Source organism: Coturnix japonica, chromosome 2, assembly GCF_054131305.1.
Source record: "Coturnix japonica strain WE chromosome 2, WE-NBRP24, whole genome shotgun sequence".
Lineage (NCBI taxonomy): Eukaryota > Metazoa > Chordata > Aves > Galliformes > Phasianidae > Coturnix > Coturnix japonica.
The window spans coordinates 49,045,282-49,066,825 of record NC_140664.1 but is presented as its reverse complement, the minus strand read 5'-3'; the positions used below and the strand labels follow the sequence as shown (position 1 = coordinate 49,066,825).

The 21,544-nt window shown below is 34.4% G+C and overlaps 1 protein-coding gene across 4 annotated transcripts in view; it reads right to left on the bottom strand.

Moving 5' to 3' along the window:
- LOC107309986 (cadherin-7) overlaps positions 1-21,544 on the bottom strand; it is an 89,351-nt gene that overhangs the window by 12,887 nt on the left and 54,920 nt on the right. For 2 of the 4 annotated variants that reach the window (XM_015855215.3, XM_085537534.1), the window contains exons 4-9: positions 20,823-20,942; positions 17,011-17,178; positions 15,523-15,710; positions 6,312-6,565; positions 2,054-2,190; positions 1,032-1,153 (exon numbers count right to left, since the gene is read on the bottom strand). In XM_015855215.3, coding sequence (XP_015710701.1) covers positions 1,032-1,153; positions 2,054-2,190; positions 6,312-6,565; positions 15,523-15,710; positions 17,011-17,178; positions 20,823-20,942 — 989 coding nt within the window. Of the gene's footprint in view, positions 1-1,031; positions 1,154-2,053; positions 2,191-6,307; positions 6,566-15,522; positions 15,711-17,010; positions 17,179-20,822; positions 20,961-21,544 lie in introns of those variants that run through there. The other 2 variants (XM_085537533.1, XM_085537536.1) reach the window with 2 other exon arrangements.

Here is a 21,544-nt window from a genome sequence, read left to right as displayed (position 1 = left end):
CAGCAACATAAAGGAAAATATTCTAGAAGAAAGCGCAAAAGTGTAAAGCATTGCAGGGAGTATATAGGATCTGTGTGAGTGAGACTTCTACTAGCTTTCTGGGAGAGAGAAGGGAGAATTAGATGTCTTATGAATTAAAATGGAAAACTTAACATGTGACAGACACTAAGGATAAACAGCATCAGAGTCTAGGACTATGATGAACTCAATAAATTTACTTGAATCTAAGACTATTTGGCAGTTAAGTTAGGAATTAAAAACTAGAGAGTTTGCTCTTGTGAAATTCGTACTTTATTTTTACTTAGAATATTTTGGAATTTAGGAATTTTTACTTAGAACTAGGTCAGTGTTGGGACCACTTCCCAGTATAATAATGAGGAAGTAAGCGTTCTTAACATTATTTAAAACCAATAACTTAGCAAAATGTATTAGTTATGCTGTAAGGAAATTAGAACTTTTAAAACTACATAGAATATGTCATTTTTACATTTTCATTTTTCTCTTGTTGTAGAATAGAATCATGGAATGGCTTGGGTTGGAAGGGAATTCAAAGATCATAAATGTCCCACCCTCTTGCTGCAGGCAGGGTTACCAACCATTAGATCAAGCACTAGATCATGTTGGCCACAGCCCCATCCATCCTGGCCTTGAACACCTTCAGGGACAGGGCATCTACAGGGAACCCTGTTCCAGCATCTCACTGCCCTCTCAGTGAAAAGCTTTCCCCTGACATCAAATCAAAATCTTTCCTCCCTTAGTTTAAAAATATTCCTCCTTGTCCTATCACTACACAGCCATGTTAAAATTTGACCACAACACTCTGGCTGCAAACTTCCAATTCCTTATCCACCAAACAATACACCCTTCCACCCCAGGTAGGGAAAACTAAGGAAAATTTGCTTGTCCTGCACACCAAAGCATCATTCTTACTGCCCTAAGTTGATTCTATTTTATCTCAGAGCTGTCAGGAATTCAAAATAAATTACTGTCTAACTAATAAAAATAAACATTAAAAGTATCAAGAGCTATACCTGACCAGCTTGAGCATTTTCACACACAGTTGTCTCATACTCCATGGCAAACTCAGGGGCATTGTCATTGATGTCAAGGATAGTTATGGCTACATATCCTCTCCCAATTTGTGCTGGATTCTCTATTAAAAAAAATATAGATATTAAAAAAATAACCAACAATGAAATTAACTCTATGACAATTTTCTTTGGGTCAGTATGATTTTAATTTGCATTGTTTTGCATATACTTGCCAAATCAATTTCAAACCCTCTTAGAAAGTAAAGGAAAGCTTAATTTTCTGGACCAAATTAAAACAGCAATTGTGTTTTTCAATAGTGTCAATGAAATCAAGATTTTATTTTTTCAAGGCTAATTTAAAAATCTAACTCATTAATCAGACCATTGATTTGTATCATATGAAAAGATAATAGCAAAGTGATGTACAACCATCAGCAAGGGTGCATAGTGAGACAAAACAGCACAATTCATATCAGGAATAGCCCAGTTATTATGGATGAAAATAATCTTTGTTAAATTCAAATTAAGAAGTTAAAAACAAAGTTCTTTCAGCTATGTTAAAAACAAACAAACAAAAAGAACAATCCAAAAACAAAAAAGAAAAATAAACAAACAACCATGGGGGGAGAATGCAAATCCCAAAGTATTTAATGTGTATACAGAACTATACCTTCCAACAGTGTTATTAATTGATGCATGCTTCTAGATAAAATGTGATTTTGTGCAAGACCAAATGTCATCATTTAGTGGGTGGATGAACCTCAAACAGTATATATTTGGTAGAATAAAGGAAATGATCATCTGTGTATATTATATCAATTTTGTTACATAAAACTTCTGACTTCAATAGACTACCTTACTATTATTTACTGATTTTTACCACTTTTTTCTATTAGTGATGTAGCAGAAAAGGTACAAAATGCTGCACAGCAGCTGGAAAATGAGGGAGAAAATGTGAGATCCCAACTAAACCTGAAGTTTTGCACATAAGCCGTTCATCCAATCTTTTAATTATTACTTACGACTCTCCATAGCCAAGACTGTAATGTTATGAACAGCATTAGTTTCCCTGTCCAAAGATTTAGCAGTTGTAATGACTCCGCTGTTGGCATCAATATTGAAATACCTCTCGAGGTCTGTGTTTCGATCTATTGAGTACCTAGGTGAAGGATGAAAGAAAACTTTTGATTTATGTTCAATTATAGCTTGTAAAAATGTTTCATTGATTTCTCATTAAAAAGACAGAGCTTCCCCAAATTGAGCTTAGTTTTGTCCATTTTCTCCAGGGGTTTAAAAGAAGCAAAGCTGTAAGTAAAGGCAAGAGCATGCAGGCTAGTCAATGAAAGACCTGCCCTGACCATGGCAGGCTCTGTTACCTCAAGTAAGGCTATAGGATTTCCTTCTCTCTTCATCTCAGTCATAATGGCGATATTTACTTACACATGAAGTAGCATCCTCCTAAAGAGAGAGACTTGGAATTTTGCTACATGGATATACCAGCCAGGCTTTGCTCCCACAGGGTCTCACAGTCTGAGCATAAATCTTTCTGTTACCAGCAGAGCCCCTAAATCACTCAAAGCACTGGGGGCAGGGAAAAATAAATAAATAAAAAAATAAGAGGATGGAGAGTAGGTCAAGTGATTGTATGTCATGACATCCACTTTGCTATCTTTAGAAAAAAAACTTAAGTTCATGCCCGAGACTCTTTGGCTTAACATATTTTTTGTTTTCAAACTTGTTTTAGGGAGGAAAATGAGCTTCTTAGAAAACACCATGAGTGAAAAGGTCAGATTGCCTGTGGGTGTTTTGCTTATGTCCTTTTCAAGAGAAAGAGACAGTTGTTTAGGCAGTGTTAGATTTACAGCTAGAATATTCTTGACAATTGATTTAGTATTGGGTCAGAATCTTGCACTGTCATTTAGATCAAGATAAATTAAAATGTCTGAGTCAGACCAAGTGTGTTCATTACAATTACTGTCACACTGACAACATACAAGATTATTGATATAGCATTAATCAAAACCTTTTAAAAATGTGGAAGGAAAGAATTATGGATGACAGTGCAAAAGCAGGACTTTCCAGACATAATGGTATTATGGCATAATATGTTTGTTCCATTTTGAAATATACCAGCTGTTCTATTATGGGGTTGTATTAAATATACTCTGCTTTATTTTGGGATTTTATATGACCATTTAGATTTTAAAATATTGAATACAGCATTGCATCTCTGTATTATCTCACAGTAAGAGAAAGACATAAAGATTTTAATAAATACAATAATAGAAGTTTTCATGAATTTATGCTTTCCCTTTTTCACTCTAATTTTATTTCCTTTTTCAGTCAACTTGAACTGTACTTCAATTTTTATTTTCTTTCATGCCAGCAGTATTGTTTATTTGGTCAACTGTGCTCTTCATCTGCTTTGTTCCTGTCAAGCTTTCCCTAGAGACTGTGTCTGCGACTTCTCCAAAGCAGTCAGTTGTGGCAGGTTCAGTAGCAGCGATTCAGTCTCCTGTCTGCCCTTACATTTCCTAATTATTAACACTATTACTCTGCAATTTAAAAATTCAAAGGTCTTTCTTACAAAATTGTAAGAAATTGTACAAAGAGAGAAACAGAGAGGAAGAGAAAGAAAGACGAGAGAGAAAAGTGAGAAAGAGACAAACAAAGAAAAAGCACATAATCAATAAAAGAAAGTAACTAAAAGGAAGGGAGGGATTAAGGGAGGGATGAGGGGAGGGTAGAAGGGAGGGAGGGGGGTGGGAGGAAGGGATGGAAAGATTATGAGGGTCTAAAAAAACAGGTTATAGAAATCAGACAACAGATTGACAGATTGTTATGAAATAAGAATAAAACATTTTTTTTTTATACATAGGAACCAAGCAGTTTTGTTTAATCCTTGTTTACAAGTAATGTACTCATACTCAAATTCTGAAAAACAGTTTTAAAAACTTTTAATACTTTAATTCCCTGAAGCCATTAAAACTTGAAAATGTTTGAACAGCAGAAGTTTTAAACCCTGTATTTAAACTAGTTCAAACATCAATAATTCTCAGATACATATGAGTTAACCTCTTATTTTCAAACTATTTCTCCTTTCCTTTCCTTTCCTTTCCTTTCCTTTCCTTTCCTTTCCTTTCCTTTCCTTTCCTTTCCTTTCCTTTCCTTTCCTTTCCTCTCCTCTCCTCTCCTCTCCTCTCCTCTCCTCTCCTCTCCTCTCCTCTCCTCTCCTCTCCTCTCCTCTCCTCTCCTCTCCTCTCCTCTCCTCTCCTCTCCTCTCCTCTCCTCTCCTCTCCTCTCCTCTCCTCTCCTCTCCTCTCCTCTCCTCTCCTCTCCTCTCCTCTCCTCTCCTCTCCTCTCCTCTCCTCTCCTCTCCTCTCCTCTCCTCTCCTCTCCTTTCTTTCCTTTCTTTTTCCTTTCTGAAAACAACAACAACAGCAACAAAAAGACAAACAAACAAACAAAAACACCCCAAGATAATCCTCTAAAACCCTGTAACAGGGCCAATAAATTCATCCTTAGATTTTCACGAGTCAAAATCATACAGAGCATGGACTTAATTTATGGTACTGGATTTAATCCTCTCTACAGACTTCTGCAAAACAATATAATATACCAGAAACTAACATCCATGCCAGAAAACAAAAATTTCACAAGTCAATCCCTGCCAACTCATCCATCTAGGACTTTTTTACTCATGACAGGAAGCAGCTATTTTGAATTGGCTGCAAATATATATAATGGAGGAGAGGAGAGAACACTTGCATCACCTCTAGGAGTAAAACATATGCTTTACTTTTACAACTAGAATTCCTGCTTCAAAAATAACAAAGCTATCAGTTTCACAAAGTCATATTCTATACATGAAAGTAAAAAATTGGCATCACCAAAATAGATGACATCCAAATGTGATGTTTTCTTCTCTGTATGCCCTAAACAAATATTAATAACAAATGAAAGTTAGTACTAACTTTCAGCTGCATTATTGTCCTCTTGCTACAGATATTTATATCCTTAGAATTCCCCAGTCAGAGTAATACCATGCAGATACTTATGTGTTCCTCTGACAATTTTACTACTATGCATAACAAGAGCAATGAGTAACTCATTAATGTTCTAAATCAGATGATAAGTCTTTTCCTCTGAGAAATATAAAGTATAAAACCAAAGTTTTTGTTGGTGGTCATGGTTGGTTTTTTTTTGTTGTTTTTTTTGTTGTTGTTTTTTGTTTGTTTGTTTTGTTTTTTTGTTTGTTTGTTTTGTTTGTTTTGTTTTGGTTTGGTTTGGTTTCTTTTTGTCATGTTCCTTATGCTCTTGTATATTAGAATATGAATTAACTACAAGTTCTTCATGTATGAGACAAAGGAAAAAGCCCTTGAAAATAGTCATATGTCTATAGTGTTTTTATATGTTTCTAGTTTAACTGAAAATATTTAACTATAGTGCTACTACAGAAGCCAGACAATTATTGCCTTTAATCATCCTGACAAGTACAGGATGTGTCATTCTATCCATTTGTTTCACGTAAACAGTCTATTGTTATATATTTTTCCTTGTGAGTTTTCAGCTGGGGTTTACCATTCAAAAGAGTCCAAGGGCTACTACATTCTTGTGTACAGTGCAATTAAAAAAATGAAAAGAGAGAGAGATCTTAGCCATAACTGAACAAATGCAGCATAATTTGTTACAGATTATAACGCAGTCTTCCTAAATTTACAAATAAATTAATATAGGTAATATAATGAGAATTATTTTTGCTTTGGAATTCTGAATTTATATTTTTGCTAAATAATTTATTTATTTATCTCACCTACTTATTTTACAGATACTTAAATGTATTATTTTTTGAAATTTTATCAATTCGTGTGTATAAAACTGAAATTATGCTAAGAGTATATCTGTCTCCTTCTGCAAAGAAAAGAAAATATTGCTTTCAATGGAAACAAATAATCTCCTACTACAAAACAAACACAAACAAAAAACAGCATCAAAACAAAGGTTAAATAAATATACAATTAAGATGTCTTATAAGTTGCATCACAGGAGATTTAAATTGGATGTTAGGAAATTCTTCATGGAGAGGGTGGTCAAGCATTGGAACCAGCCACCCACAGAAGTGGGGAGTCCTGAAAATTTGAGTTTAAGTATTTAAGAGTTGTGTGGTTGTGACACATGGTTTAGTGATGGGGATCAATAGTTCAGGTTGACAGTTGGACTTGGTAATATTGAAAGTCTTTTCCAACCTAAGTAATTATGTCATCCCATAATTCTAATTACCTGACTGGACTATTTGAAGCATCTGGATCATGGGCAGCAACAGTTCCAATGATAGTGCCGACTTTTGCTGCTTCAGACACCACCATGGAGTATAACCGTGAAGTAAACACAGGTGGCTCATCAACATCTTCTACAATTATCTTCACTGTTGTCATGTCGCTGAAGGGTCCCAGACTTAGGAAACGAGGATCAACATGCATATTGGCTGCTTCTATCCTCAGGGTATAACTTGTTTTAGCTTCAAAATCCAACTCCTACACAGATAAAATTATTTTAAAATTTTATTAACCAATAATGTTGCAGCAAAACTCACAACAGTCAGAAAATATGAGTTTTGCCATTTCTACCCAAGCAGTACTTTTGTTTGGCAGAGCATAGTGTATGGCTCTTCTTTAGGCTCCCTCCAAACACTGCGTTTGCAGTGTCTTGCGAACATAACATAAAACTTAACTCTAACGACAATGACGTAATCATGAGATACTAAAGTTAATTTTCATTACTGTGTTAGTTCTGTTTAAAAATTGTTTAATTAACGTAACAACAACAAAAAAAAAAAAGAAAAAAAAAAAGAAAAAAAGTGGAAGATAGATAGATAATGGAATATTTCCATGTTTCATGTTGCTGTAGAAAAGTATGTGTAGAATTTTTCAAGAACACCCTATAGTTCCAATAAAATTAATTTTAGTGAGTATAACTCAATGATATAATGGGAAAGATAAATCTGTAAATTCTACCTTGTGAATGAAACAAGATTTCTCTGAGTTAACAGTAAAACATTTTATGACTTCAATGGAATTAAAATATTCCTTCATTATTTCATTCCTGTGAGTGAATTATTTTTGTCTCACTCATATTATCTTATATAGCATCGAATACAATATGCCATAGTAACTAGATATTAGAAATAACTATATTATCCATTGCTGAAAACACCTCATTTTGGTTTATTTTGGTTTTGCATAACATTGACATTAATTATCAACTATTTCTTGAAGCTCTGTGTAAGTCTGTAGAGATAATGTAGTAATCTATCAGACTACATTGTTCATATGACAAGACTTTTTTACTTAGAAAAAGCTTGAAGATAGTTTTGCTTTATTTATTAAACAAAATATTTTTTGTTTCTTTCCACTTTTATTCCACTCTTATTTTCTTCAGTTAATTTGGAGTCTCCTTTGGAATTAATACATTAGAATTTCAAAACTATCCTCCAGAACTCGTGGAATATCTGCGGTCTAGAGAACAGTACCATTACAAGAATTGTTTTGGAAACAAAACATCTTTTTCCTCACAGACACTGAAGGAAATTATCGAAGAAAAGCATTGTACTAATATTAAAAGAATGTACTTTACATCTAAATTCTTAGACTGTCAGCTTGCACCTAATACCTAGCTTAATATTTATTTGCATTTTCACATTAAGAACAGAAACAAAAGACCCAAGCAGTTTTGAAATTTCAAAAATTTCAAATCTGCAGTCTGATTAGTCTACTTTGAGGGTCTAAGTTTTCCATCAAGTTACAGTAAATAAATCCCAAATGAGCATCTTAAAGTCAATGCTTAAGCTAGCATTAGAATACAAGTGTAAGCAGCCTGGATTTAGAAATGAAAAATGAATTGCAACACATCATACTTGGAAACTTTTATAAACTTCGTATGGCAGCAAAAATCTTTTCTGACCAGGAATGTGTATGAACTTCATTTTATTCTAGCACTCACATCCTCTAATAAATCAGAGCTTAAGTTCTCTAAAAAGTGTTATGCCATAAAAGAAGGGCTATCTGAATACTGGGCAATATGCTTGATACAACCAATTACTGGTCACTGTTTGTTACTACTGACATTGTTTGAATCTTAAACTTGGTTTTATATTTAAATTTCAAAATATGAACTATGGAACACAGACTGCCCAGAGAAGCGGTGGATTCCCCTTTCCTGGAGGCATTCAAGTCCAAGCTGGACTTGGACCTGGGCAGCCTGTGGAAGTTCTGCCCACAGAAAGGGGTTGGGACTGAGTGGCTTTCAGATCCCTTCCAATTCAAGCCATTCTGTGAATCTACATTAAGATGAAAAATCTGTCAGGAAATAAAGCAATTGATGCTTCCAGATGAACAGCAAGGTTAGGGAGAAGACAGCCACATATGGAAAAATATTAAAATTATTTTCCTGTTACAGGGTTTTATGGACTACAGAATTGACATGAAGAATGTAATTGACAGAAGTCTGATATCAGAATTTGGTTTCAGAAACTGATTAATTGGCTGATGGGTCGGTCTAAGGGGATTATAGTAAATGGGGTTGCATTAGGCTGGCAGCTAGTCTAAGTGTTCAAATGAGCATTCATGTTGTACGAGTCAGTAGTATGCCCTGTCAGCCAAAAGGCCCAATCATACCCTGCAGTGCATGAAGCCCAGCACTTCCACTGGGTGAGGGGAGGGATTGTCCTGCTCTTCTCTGTGCTTTGCAGCCTCACATCAAGCACTGAATGCAGTTTGGCTGAATGCAGTTTGGGTGCCACAATATAAGAAGGGCTTAGAACTATTAGAGTGTCTCCACAGGAGGGCTGAAGAAACAGTGAAGGGGCCAGAGGGCAAGATGTATGAGGAGTGGCCAAGGTCCTTTGGCTTATTCAGCCCACAGTAGGCTGAGGGGAGACAGAAGGGAGGCCCACAGCTTCTTACTGGGGGAGTGGAAGGGCAATGTTAAGCTCTGCTCTCTGGTGACAGAGACAAAACCTGAGGGAATGGCATGGACAGGGAAGGGGCAACTGGGGGTTAGGGAAAGGTTCTGCATAGAGAGTGGTGGTTATGGAACAGTAGGCTGCCCACGGTAGTTCTCATGGTCCCAAGATGACAGAGTACGAGAAGTGTTTAGGTACTGCCCTCAGGCATATGCTTTGAATTTTGGGTGGACTTGTGTAAAGCCAAGAGTTGGCCTTATTGATCCGCAGGTAGGGATATTCTGTGATTCTATGATTCTCTCTGACATGGCAGACAGAAAATTCTGTGATAACTTAATTTTCATTAGAAACTGAGTTTTTTGTTTCGTTCTGTTTTGTTTTTAAATAGACATACAAGTGATTAGCCCAGTACTCTTGATACTGCTTATTTTCTTTTTCAACTTATATTAATATGTTCTATCGCATACCTTCTATTTTTAATATTCCCGTGATGCTTTGTGTAGCTCTGTATAACTGATAAATTCTACAGAAAATTTGAAACATTGCTGTGACACCTAAATATTCTAAACTTGGGCACATTTTCCACTGAATAAAAAGGAGGACCTATTGTTAATTTCTGTAACAAAATATGAAGGAGTAGCCAGTGCATGCCCAGTTGCAACGTAAAATAAGCTGTGATTTTTCCGCATAAATATTCTTACCTACATCACATGTCTTGCAACTCCAAGATTCAACACAATAGTATCACAAAACTTTTCCTACTCTGTGGATTGTTATATTTTCATGTTAATATTTTGATTTTGAAGTTGCATACACTGTAGAAGGGAAGTCTAACTCGTTTCCATTAGTCACTGATATCTGTTAAAATCTGACAGTTTAAATTTCAGCAATACTTAATCAAATCACCTGATCTACTTTCTTATGTCTGTTTTTCATCAGCCAGTAGAAAGTGAATCTCAATGACTGAAAGATGTAAACATCTGCTTTCTGTAATATGAATCCTACCCTTTATTTCCCTTAGATCTGATACCTAAAGCTGCTGACAGTTTACAAAAGTTGTAAGAGTTCTTTGTTAATGGAAAACAAAGAAAGAAAGAAAAAATCTAATGTACTCATATGCATATATGTGATATAAAACCACTGCTGATTAGAAGAGGTAGATAATATAAGGAAGAGGTTACATCATCACATGGTAAAGGGTTATAAATGGCAACACAATTATTATTTTCTTCTTAGTTCTCTACAGTAGAATTTCTTTACAGCAATTTTTCCTGCAGGGTGTGACAATGACTGTAAATCTGAAGTCATCATCCTCAGTCTACTCCAAGATAAAAATCCTCAAATTCTATGATTAATACAAAAGTACCAAGCTCTGATGCACATTCTGGTTTAGAAAAATAAACAAAATTTCTAAGACATGGTGAGTATGCAAACTTTCTTGATCAGAAGGAAATCTTTCAACAAATCATGCACAGTACAATTAAGATATTATGTACCACAGACTGAAAGACTGAAAATATTGAGAAGTTCTCAATTTTTTCCTTTCTCTTATCCAGTTATTACTAATGCTTGTTATATATTAAGCATCTTTCAACTATGGACTATACCGTTATTATTTCCTTTTAAAACAAAAGCACAGATTTCAGTAATGGAGTACCAAGTCAGCAGCTTACAAATCACTACGTCGCTGTGGAAGGTTAAAAGGACGATGTATACATCAGTTCATCAGCACAGTGACTAGATCCTGACAGCTTCATTAATATCTGTGCATTAATGTTCTCTGATTAGGTCCTGTGCAGGACCATTTATCTTTCTTTCAATTGCAGGCCTGTGTTCTTGTGTTTTCTTTCTGTTGTTTTTTTTTCTTCAAATTGGTAAAAATTTTTTCCTATGTGATGGAAATTACAAAACATGTCATCTATATTAAAGAGACTGGATATGAAGTTATCTTTCACAGGAAACCTATTTTCGTAATGTTCATTTTTTACTGTATGGTAACTTTGTAATAATGTACTTTACAGAGGTGAAAATCCCATTTTTAAGTCTAGTTGAGGTTTTATATCGAAAACCACAGTACATCAAACAAACGCATATTATCTCTCAAAGGAACCATGGAAGGCTCAAGTTCTTACACTGTGAACTCTGATATAGAATTGAAAGAAAAAATTTTAGCTGGAAAAAAAGAGAAATGGTAACACTAACAGAAAGATAGGTTTTCAGTAAAAGGCTTACACATAAAAACCCCATTTTTATAATTGCCATTATTACTCTTAAAATAAAGTCAGATAGTAGAATAATATCTTAGCAGACAATTTCTATGAGAAAGTACTTTGCAAAACTTATTTTCACATTTTGCAATATTACATTCCAATGGTTTGGTGATAGTGGTAGCAGAGGTGTATATTCGGGGAAGAAATGAAGACAAAGTGAGCAATAATGATACAGTGGGAAATCTTTATGCTTGTCATTTGCTACAGTAAGACAAGACAACTCTCAACTCTCAAAGAGCCTTCAGACTTTTTTCAGTGAAATCAACTAAAATTTCTCCATATGCTTCAAACAGCTTGAATCAGATATCACATCTTTCCTAAAATTTCCATGTGACAGATATAATAAAAAAGTACCATTCAGCATTTATACTTTTATCATTACTACATGAACCACCAAATAACTGATAAAGGTGTTGGTGTGTGCATATAATACACCAGATTTTATCTTAAGATGTTTTGCAACTCAGCTATTACTATTACTGAAGACTAACCATAGCCTGCAAGTTAGTAAATAAAGTTGAAATCATACTTTTATGGTGTCTTTCTCAGTAAATTATTTTGAGAAATACAGCTTTGGAAGTTCTGTATGGTCTGTATTGATGTGAAATGAAGCCAAAATTCCTTTTATTTCTATTATGAATGGGATTCTTTAAACAGTCAACATGAATTCAATTTGAAGTTGTATAAACATAGTTGTACAAGGGCACTATAAAATTTGTTACATTAGTTAACGAAATCATTATTCATTTTCATAAATGTTTCTTCAGTTCTAAGTGTGTTACTGTAGAGACTAATCAAACCCATAAATAAATAAATAAATAAATAAATAAACAAACAAACAAATAAATCTAATATCTCCGGAAAAAACTTCTTCCAAAAACTTTCATCACTGTAGAATTATTTATTATTCACATGCAAAAGATCGGCATCCTTATAAACAGAGTATTTATAGCAAAATGAGAATTATAAATGAAACCATAGGAAGGAATTAATCCTACTTTACAGATGGAAAATTGATTCACAGTGTGAATGAGGATGAAATTTTCTAATACTTTTGTAGAATATAATTATCCAGTTCAATTTTAAAAGCTGTATAAGATTATTTATTTTTTTTCCCCTAAAAGATTGTCTAATATTGATGTTCTACTAAATCCTCTGTTATGATAGTTTAGGCATCTAACTAAGCTTTACTTAGGAATTCACTACAGAGTGTGTGTGTGCTGAAGAGGAAGAAATAACTTGGAGCTAGAGAATAACCAAGCTGTTCCATTATTTGCAACGTCAGAACTCCAGCATGGACTGTGAGTAGGTGATATATTTAGATTGCTCTTTACAGGAGAAAAGTAAAGTAGGTGCTTATGTTTCAATTGACAAGTCTGAAACTTTTGTTTGTATATTTTATATATACAAACAAATTTATATACTTTTATTAATATTATGTATTATTATATTTTATATGCCTTCCTAGATACATGTTAGATAAATTATTTGCATGTGAAGTCAGTTAACAAATTTTGTATTGGAAGTCAGGCATTATATATTTAGTGCCATCAATGCAAGTAAAATAGTTCAATAATGTTTCTTTTGTGCTTTTGTTTTTGTTTTAATAGAAGCAGTATAAAATACATATTTCAATGAATATTGGCATTAGAATAAAAACATGTATATTTGTTTTCCCTGTCTTTTGGTGTTTTAAAGTCTCTGAGTCTTTGAGGTACAGAGGAAAAATTTGTGCAAATGCACATTACTGCTTACATCTTAAAACAAAAACTAAATTTGCAGTGTGGGAGTCAACTTTTCAAATTGTTTTAAAATGGTTACCCTTCTTGGAATGGAGCATAAAATCCTCAGCTTGTGTGTGAAGCTCTGATGCCAAACATCCTCCACAACACCCAGTACTAAAGTGGATGCAGTATTGCCTTCATACTGTGTTTTGGATGTGTGGTCTTTGTATGTATGATTGCAGAAAAAGTATGCAAAGTTAAAGAACATATTTGCGTTTAGAAAGAAGGTATACCTTTACAGAAGTTTTTCTGCTTGTTGTGGATGCAGAAGCTGTTATCTGAGTGTAAAAATATGCACAAGTTTAAAATGATGGGCAAACATTTTGAGGCTGAGGTATTTCTCAATGTCACACTTGATTTCAGGGGTGAAGGAAAGAACAAATGGCTCTCAGATATGTTCAGAACTTCATGTTGCTGATAGTAAAACATTTAGACAGTTATCATGCTACAGTTTCTGCCATCATTCCTTACTAAAAATTTCACATCATCATGCAAGTATAATGTCTGCCCAACTGTGTGTGGCCCTGTCAGGCTAGCCTCTGTAGTTGAAGCCCATTTAACCTCTGAACAATCAGTAATGGTCTTTCATGTGCATGCTTGCAACAAGAGAAGAAGCTGCATTTTTTTGTGGCTACTGTGCTTGGACTCTTACTTCTTTCTTCCCTCGCTGTCAACTCTGCACTATTTCATTTTCAAGGCTAATAGGAAAAATCTTTCATCCTTGAACAAGGTATTTAAGTTCCCTGGAATCCAGATAGAGGCCTAAGAGCATCTACAGATTTAGGAGATACCCTTCAGCATGAGGATTTCAGTTTGAATACAACATGGGAAAGGTATTTGATAATGGTAGGAAAATGAGAGAAAATTTATGTTGCAGAGGGGAAAAAAAAGAAAAAAAGAAAAAAGAAAAAAAAAGTCTGAATTATTGTGTAAATTGCAGCATCATTTACTAGCTTTAAAAATAATTTGCAAACTGGAGCATTTCTTTGGGTCAAAAAGTGCAGTCAAGTAGCCATTCCATAGGGAGATTCTTGGCACAAACACTCAGAACTGAAACAATCACTTCAGTTCCCTAATGAATGTGATTACAGAAATAATAAATGACAATTATTTTTCTGCTGGACAGTTATTGGTCCACTGGAATTAAAAGAGTCCCAGGAAAAGAATTGTGACTACAAGTACAGACTGAAAATTAAAATGTTTCTATAAGCTCACAGATTAGTGTGTTGACAATCCCAACTGTCTGTGTTGCTTTCTGTGACACTGATAAACACCCTCCCTCCAAAGTGGCCATAACTCTTCCAGATCCTTCCTCAAAAATCTTAAAATGAGCAAGTTTAAGTAGCCACACTGATTTGGCTGTTGAGCAAAGAATGGATTAATTTTTCATCAATTGTATTTCAAATGTGCTAAGAAGAAATTAGCAGTCTGCAAGAAGACTCAGACAATTGTTTTTCCCTTGAAGAAAATGATTTATATTACATTTATTAGAGTTTGATCTTTCAAAACTGCTGAACATTCTGCATATTCACTACCATCTACAGACAGTAACCAGCTCTCAGCTGGTGTTCAGGGCATCAGAGAATTAGCCCATTACTTTGCAACATCATGCAGTATTAACTTCTTATTTCAAAGATGTGATACTGAAATTTTAATTTTTTTAAAAAAGAAATTGGTGCATCGGAAAAAAAAAAAAAAAAAGTGGTTAATGAAATTTGCAAAGATTAAAGAGTACCACTGCAAGAAAAAATATCTAAATAATCAAATAAACCAGAACAATATGGCCTTGTTCAGGAATATACTAATTCTAAAATACTAAATCAGTCTTACATTTTACAGGGTGTTAAATAACTTAGGAGAGATAGGGCCATGTAGTTTTAGTGTTGTTGATGACAAATATTCACAACATGCTCTTTTGTACAGGATTTTCTTTGTTTTACTGTTCTCCTCAAAACTAAAATTTTCTGCCATTTTTTTTTTCCTCATACTTTTTTCAAAAAAGGATATTATTTAAAATGTGTTGCAGAAATACAAAAAAGTTGAGTTTTAATATTTTTATGTAAATTTGGGGTCTGGGGAATAATATAGGAAAAAAAAGATTTTCTTGCAAAACGGCTAATCTTACCAATAAATAATTTTATTGATAATCCTGTACACCATCTGGATGGTTAATCAAAGATAATTTTTCTTTTCTATAGTTATGTTTTGGATTCATCTTGGATTTTGACCTTACATTTTTACTATAAGACCTACATTTTTCTTTCATATAAAAACAAATGAGAGAAAATTTGAGATTTCTTTTTGTGCTGGAGAATTTTTAAAAATAAACAAATGGAAAAACATAAACCCCAATAAAACAAACAAACAAATAAAAAAAATGGTAACAAAAAATCACAATAATTTTCACACATAGCCTCACATTTCCCTCCCTTATCTTGCCTGGATTCAAGCAGAATCAGTCAGAAATTCAGAATTACCTTCTGAATTGTGATGATTCCCTCCTGGGTGTCTTTGTCCACAGAAATTTTGAATACTCCCAAACCATCACCATCTACAATCTTATATTCCATTTCAGCATTGGGTCCCACATCTGCATCTGCAGCTTTTATTCTGGCCACTACCGATGCCACAGGTAAAGACTCTGGGACATTATACTGATACGATCCTGCAAAATTCAGAAATACAATACATTCAGAGATTTCTGAATCTGTAAACTAAAAAGAAATCTATATTCATGCAACTGAATATTTACTCAGGCTACCAGAAAATGTGTTTTAAGTTATATATATATATATATATATATATATATATATATATACATATATTATTTCTTTTTTAGCTTTTTATTGTGATGGATCATTTACTTTTTTCTTCCATAAGAGAGAAATAGAAGACAAAGATGCATAAATTTTATTCAACGCTTAGTCATGATACAAATGCCTGCAATTTTCCAAGGCAAAAAATACTAGCTCTCCACAAATAAAGGAAACAAAGAAAATATATCAAGTTTATATTAAAATTAATATAAAGCCTGATCATATTACAAATTTGTATCTAGATTAGGCAGTTTATACTCCTAATATGACTAGAAACCAACATATATTCATTTCTTTAAAAGTAAAGTCACCACCTGCAATCTTGAATATTCCACCATTTTCATTCATAAAACCATATACATGCTGTCAAAAAATGATATCTGCAGTCAAAAAGCAATAATATCTTCACCTTCAAAAACAACATCTGCTATTCTATCATTATTTCAAATGATTAGTGGCAGGAAGTCTGATTTATATAATTGGAGTTGAGGGTGGAGTTAGTATATTCCACCATTAATTTAACTTAATTTTGCAAGGACATTATAAGATAGTGTAAATTATATATATATATATATATTTTAAAAAATCAAATCAAATCACACCAGACAGAATGTTACTAATAAAACTGGTATAATATTACAAATGTGTACTCCCTTCTTTGAATGGGATGATAGCCAGCTTGGTTAGAGATAGTTGGTTGGGGGAAGATGACTTTACAGATGTATAATTTCTTAGAAAACACTACATGCACAAGAGAGACCCTGCTGAACTAACAAAGAAAGGTTAAGGACTAATGGTAAAGACTAAATGTTGTTCATTCTGAAGTCTAGCTGATAGAGATGCTTTAAGGTGTTTATTTTTTATCCTTTTATGAGTGAAGTAGTAAAATACATCAACAAATGCACCTGCTCTATATAACTTCATTTCAACTAATCTGAAATAGATAAAGAAAAAAGGTTCTTCAAAAGTAGTAGTAACAGTATCAATAACGACAACAACAATAATAGAACTTGCTCTGAGTGGTTTTCAAAGTATTTAATAATACTTTAATTAAGGAAGCCAAATACTTTTATTCTTCATTTAAGTAAAGCATAAAAAGTAAATAAAGTAGCAGTGTTTAGAAATAATGCTACAAGTCATGTAACTTACGTCGTGGGAAGCGGGGTGGGTTGTCATTAACATCAGTCAGAGTGACAGTTACAGATGTCGTTCCTGATAATCCACCATTTTGCCCAACCATGTCCTTCGCTTGAATAACTAGTAGGTACTGGTCTTTGGCTTCTCTATCCATATTTGGAAGGGCAGTTTTGATAATGCCTGCAGTAATACAATCCATGTGAATGGTTGCAGAAGTAAATACATTGTGAAAATGGAGTTTGACCCTAAAGGGTAACAGCAGACCAATGACTGCAAAAAGGGAGGAAGTAACTTCAATGCCGACATCACAATAGTTTACTAGGAACTAAACTGCTATATTACAAGCTTACTTTAAGTAGTCACCAAAACCAACATGTTTTAGCTTGTAGTACATTCTTTGGGTCCATAACCATGTTCACTTCTCCCTGAACTAAAGTTACTTGCATGACAGTTCCTTTTCTGGAAGATATACTCTTCTGTGTTTGATTTCCCATTCTCTTATAGCTAAGAAGAACAGAATATTCTGTACTCTTTTTTAAGTTCAAAATTATTTCACAGTGTCTTGCATAGTCAATCATTTACCATATTAAGACTTACTAATATTGATATCACACCACACTTTGCATAAATATGAAATTATCTTATTTCAGCAAATATTTGATTAATAAATAACTATTTTGAAAGCATGAATGTGATTAAGATGCCCTGATTTATTAAAGGAAATACTGTAATATCTGAAGTAATTTTTATATATATCCATTTGATAATCTGCATACAATTTGTAATTATTTGATTTGAAATGTAAACTTGGAGAAAGCTCCATGCTTCATTCTTTCAGTTCTGTTGATATAGATCAGAAAATAAATATTGCTTCTCAAAATGTGATGACTTTATGAATATTTCATGCCTGGCACATAGTAGAACTGCTAGCTCTGATTTCCAGAGAGGCAGCTACTTACTCCAAAAGTGTTCAGTGTCAGCAGTAAAGGAAACATAAACAATCTAAATAAAGGAGAGGCACGTTGGGGAACATAACTCTTCATCTGATATTTGCTGAATGTTTAGTTACAGTTTTATTTCTTTCTTCCCTTCTGAATTCAAGACTTGCCATGGGCTGAAGCATTTACTTCACAGACTTTCTGGCATTAATTCACCTATTTGACAAAACTTTTAAAAACACAATTAACATGCAATTTCATAAGTTTATTGTCTCTACATTACTTTACCTAGCCCGTTTGTTTTTCTATTACATTCAAATTGCCAGGCAATGCTAACCAACCATTTGGGAGCTAAATATCATGCATAAAGGAAATCTGAGTACAACATCAAAATGAAAATGTATGCAAACATTTCAGTCTCAATTCTTAAAGATTTCCATTTAGCAGAAACTACCATAATATTGCTCAGAGGCTGATTGCAGCCGTTGTGACAATGTATGTTGTACACACATAAGGAGAGACAAAAAAAAAAAAAAAACCAATCATACTGTACATAATATCTGTTTGTGAGAAAGAAAGTACTATATATTCCTGTAGAGGATGAACTTTTTCATGAATATATGAATGTTTATAAACATATGAATGTATAAATATGTTAATATTTTGATACTACTTATTTCTGCAAGTTTGGGTGCTGTTAAATAGAGTGTGACCTTTCAGACATAGCATTAGGATTCAGGTCTGCTTCCCAGCAGTTCTTTTTGTTTCACTGGTTGTTTTTTAAATGACAAATAGGGTAAATATTTTGTTCCCCTTTTGCAGCAATTTATCCATCTCTGAAATACAGACTATAATTTTTCTCCACATAGGCTGAGATATCAGACTGAATTAAGCAAATTGAAAGCTTTTTTTAACACTGTGAAAAATCATCAAGCCACAGAATCATATTATTTATGTTGGAAAATACCCTTAGGATCACCAAGTCCAGCTACCAACCTCACATACTGAGTCTAATCAGTAAACCACATTTCAGAGAGCCACTTCTTAAAAATCACATTCTCTTAAATACTGTCAGGGACAGGGACTCTACCACCTCCCTGGACAGCCTATTCCAATGTTTGATCACATGAAGAAATTCTTTCTGATACCCAATCTAGATGTCCCCTGGTATAACTTCACTGTATATTGAGGTATAACAGGTCACAGAGGGACCTGGATAGACTCAGTCAATGGGCCAAGGTTAATGGCATGAGTTTCAATAGGGCCAAGTGTCAGGTCCCAGACAACCCTACAGGCTTGGGGAGGTGTGGCTGGAAAGCTGCCTGACAGAAAGGGACCTTGGTGTGCTGATCGACAGTCAGCTGGATATGAGCCAGCAGTGTGCCCAGGCGGCCAAGAGGGCCAATAGCATCCTGGCTTGTATCAAGAATGCTGTGGTGAGCAGGACTAGGGAAGTCATCCTGCCCCTGTACTCGGCATTGGTGAGGCCTCACCTCGAGTACTGTGTTCAGTTTTGGGCATCTCAGAACAGAAAGGACATGGAGGTACTAGAGCAGGTCCAGAGAAGGGCAACAAGGCTTGTGAAGGGCTTGGAGAATCAGCCCTCCAAGGAGAGGCTAAGGAAGCTGGGGCTGTTTAGTCTGGGGAAAAGGAGGCTGAGGGGAGACCTTATTGCCCTCTTCCAGTACCTGAAAGGTGCTTACAGTGAGAGTGGGGAAAGTCTCTTCTCACTGGTGACAAGTGACAGGACGAGGGGAAATGGCCTCAAGTTGCGCCAGGGCAAGTTTAGGTTGGATGTTAGGAAACACTTCTTTACAGAAAGGGTAGTTTCTGGAATAGGCTCCACAGGGAGGTGGTTGAATCACCATCCCTGGATGTGTTTAAGAGCTGTTTGGATGTGATGCTCAGCCATATGATTTAGCAGAGGGTTGTTAGAGTTAGGGTACTATGGTTAGGCTGCAGTTGGACTTGATGATCTTCAAGATCTTTTCCAACCTGGGTAATTCTATGATTTTATGATTCTGTGATTCACTTGTCATTGAGAAAAGGGACCTGTGTTTTCCTTGCTGCAACTTTCTTTTATTTAGTTATAGAGAGGGATGAGTTATCCCCTCAGCCTCTTGTTCTCCAAACAAAACACCCCCAGTTACCTCTGTTGTTCCTTATATGTCATGTTTTCTAGTCCTTTTACCAACTTTGATGCTCTTGTCTGCATGTGCTTGAGCAACTCAAAGACCTTTTTGTAGTGAGAGGTTCAAAACTGAACAAAAATATACAGGAAGGACAATGTTTGTTAAAACAGAGGAATAAAGACTGCATTTTCCTGTGGCTAACAATATTCACAATATTTATGAAAATAATTTTTAAAAGCGTTTAAAAAAAAAAAAAAAGTTTTGAAAGTAGCAGCAAAATGGTGTGTCAAGTGAGAATGGGAAGCACAGTGCTTTTATGTTCAAACATGAAGAAAAGATATATTTTCCACAACAAAATTCTATTTTAAAAAGTAAAATGAAGAGTCAGTCATGGCATAAATCTATACAGTAGGAAATCTGATGAGAAGGTGATATTTGTATATTTCCAGAACAATCTGAAAGCAAAACCTATTCACAGCATCTTGAATTTATTATTGTCCAGAAATACTTCAATAGACAGTATATCAGGGAGCTAGAAGATTGACAAGGAGATATAAATTTCCATTCCAAAACTGTAAGCTTATCACATAGCTCAGTTGTGTAGCTTTTATAATCTATTCAGAAATAGAAAAGATCAACAAAACTCTAATATATTCAGTTAACCAAGGGACTGCACTAATAAGTTCCTAGCATGTTTTAATGCACATTTTCTACTTTCTCAACATTACAGTAAAGAGAATTCATAGAAAATTACCTGTCTTTGGTTCCACAGAAAAGTAAGGTTGTCCTTGCAATATGCTGTAAACCACTCGGGCACTATTGCCGTAAGTAGGATCATCTGCATCAGTGGCTGTCACTTGCACCACAGAGGTACCTGCAAATGTTTAAGAAACTATTGTACATATAAGATCCACAGATCCAAACTATATTTAACATACAGTGCCAATGTACAACTGGAACAGTGTGACAAGTGTGAGATGTTCTTTTCATAACTTGTCATTTTTTCTGCTATTCAGGATACAAAGTAAGGTCCTATTTGTAAACCAGTAGTGTCAGTTATTTGAGAATTTGGACTTCCCAAATATTCTCAGTCTTTGACTCACAGCAATAAAGCCCATATCACTCAGCAGTTCACTTCTTTATTTCTGAATTAAGTTAGTGGAGAATATGTGAGAGAACTAAACATATCCTCAGTGACGACAAGGTCTGAAATATGTCTAAGTATTAAATATAGTGACAATTTCCCTTTGAAGTCAACATATTAAAATGATAAAGTATAAGCAGCTAGAGATTCAAATGTAACACATATCTCTGCATTATATCTTTTGATATTAGACACACATATACATTAATTTAATCCTACAAATTAGTCAAACTCTTATACAAGAGAAAGCTAAAGAGCTTATATTTCAGCTAAGACAGACCACAAACGTCTGAGAGTTCCCTCTAAATTCCTTTAAAAACTATTCACTTCAC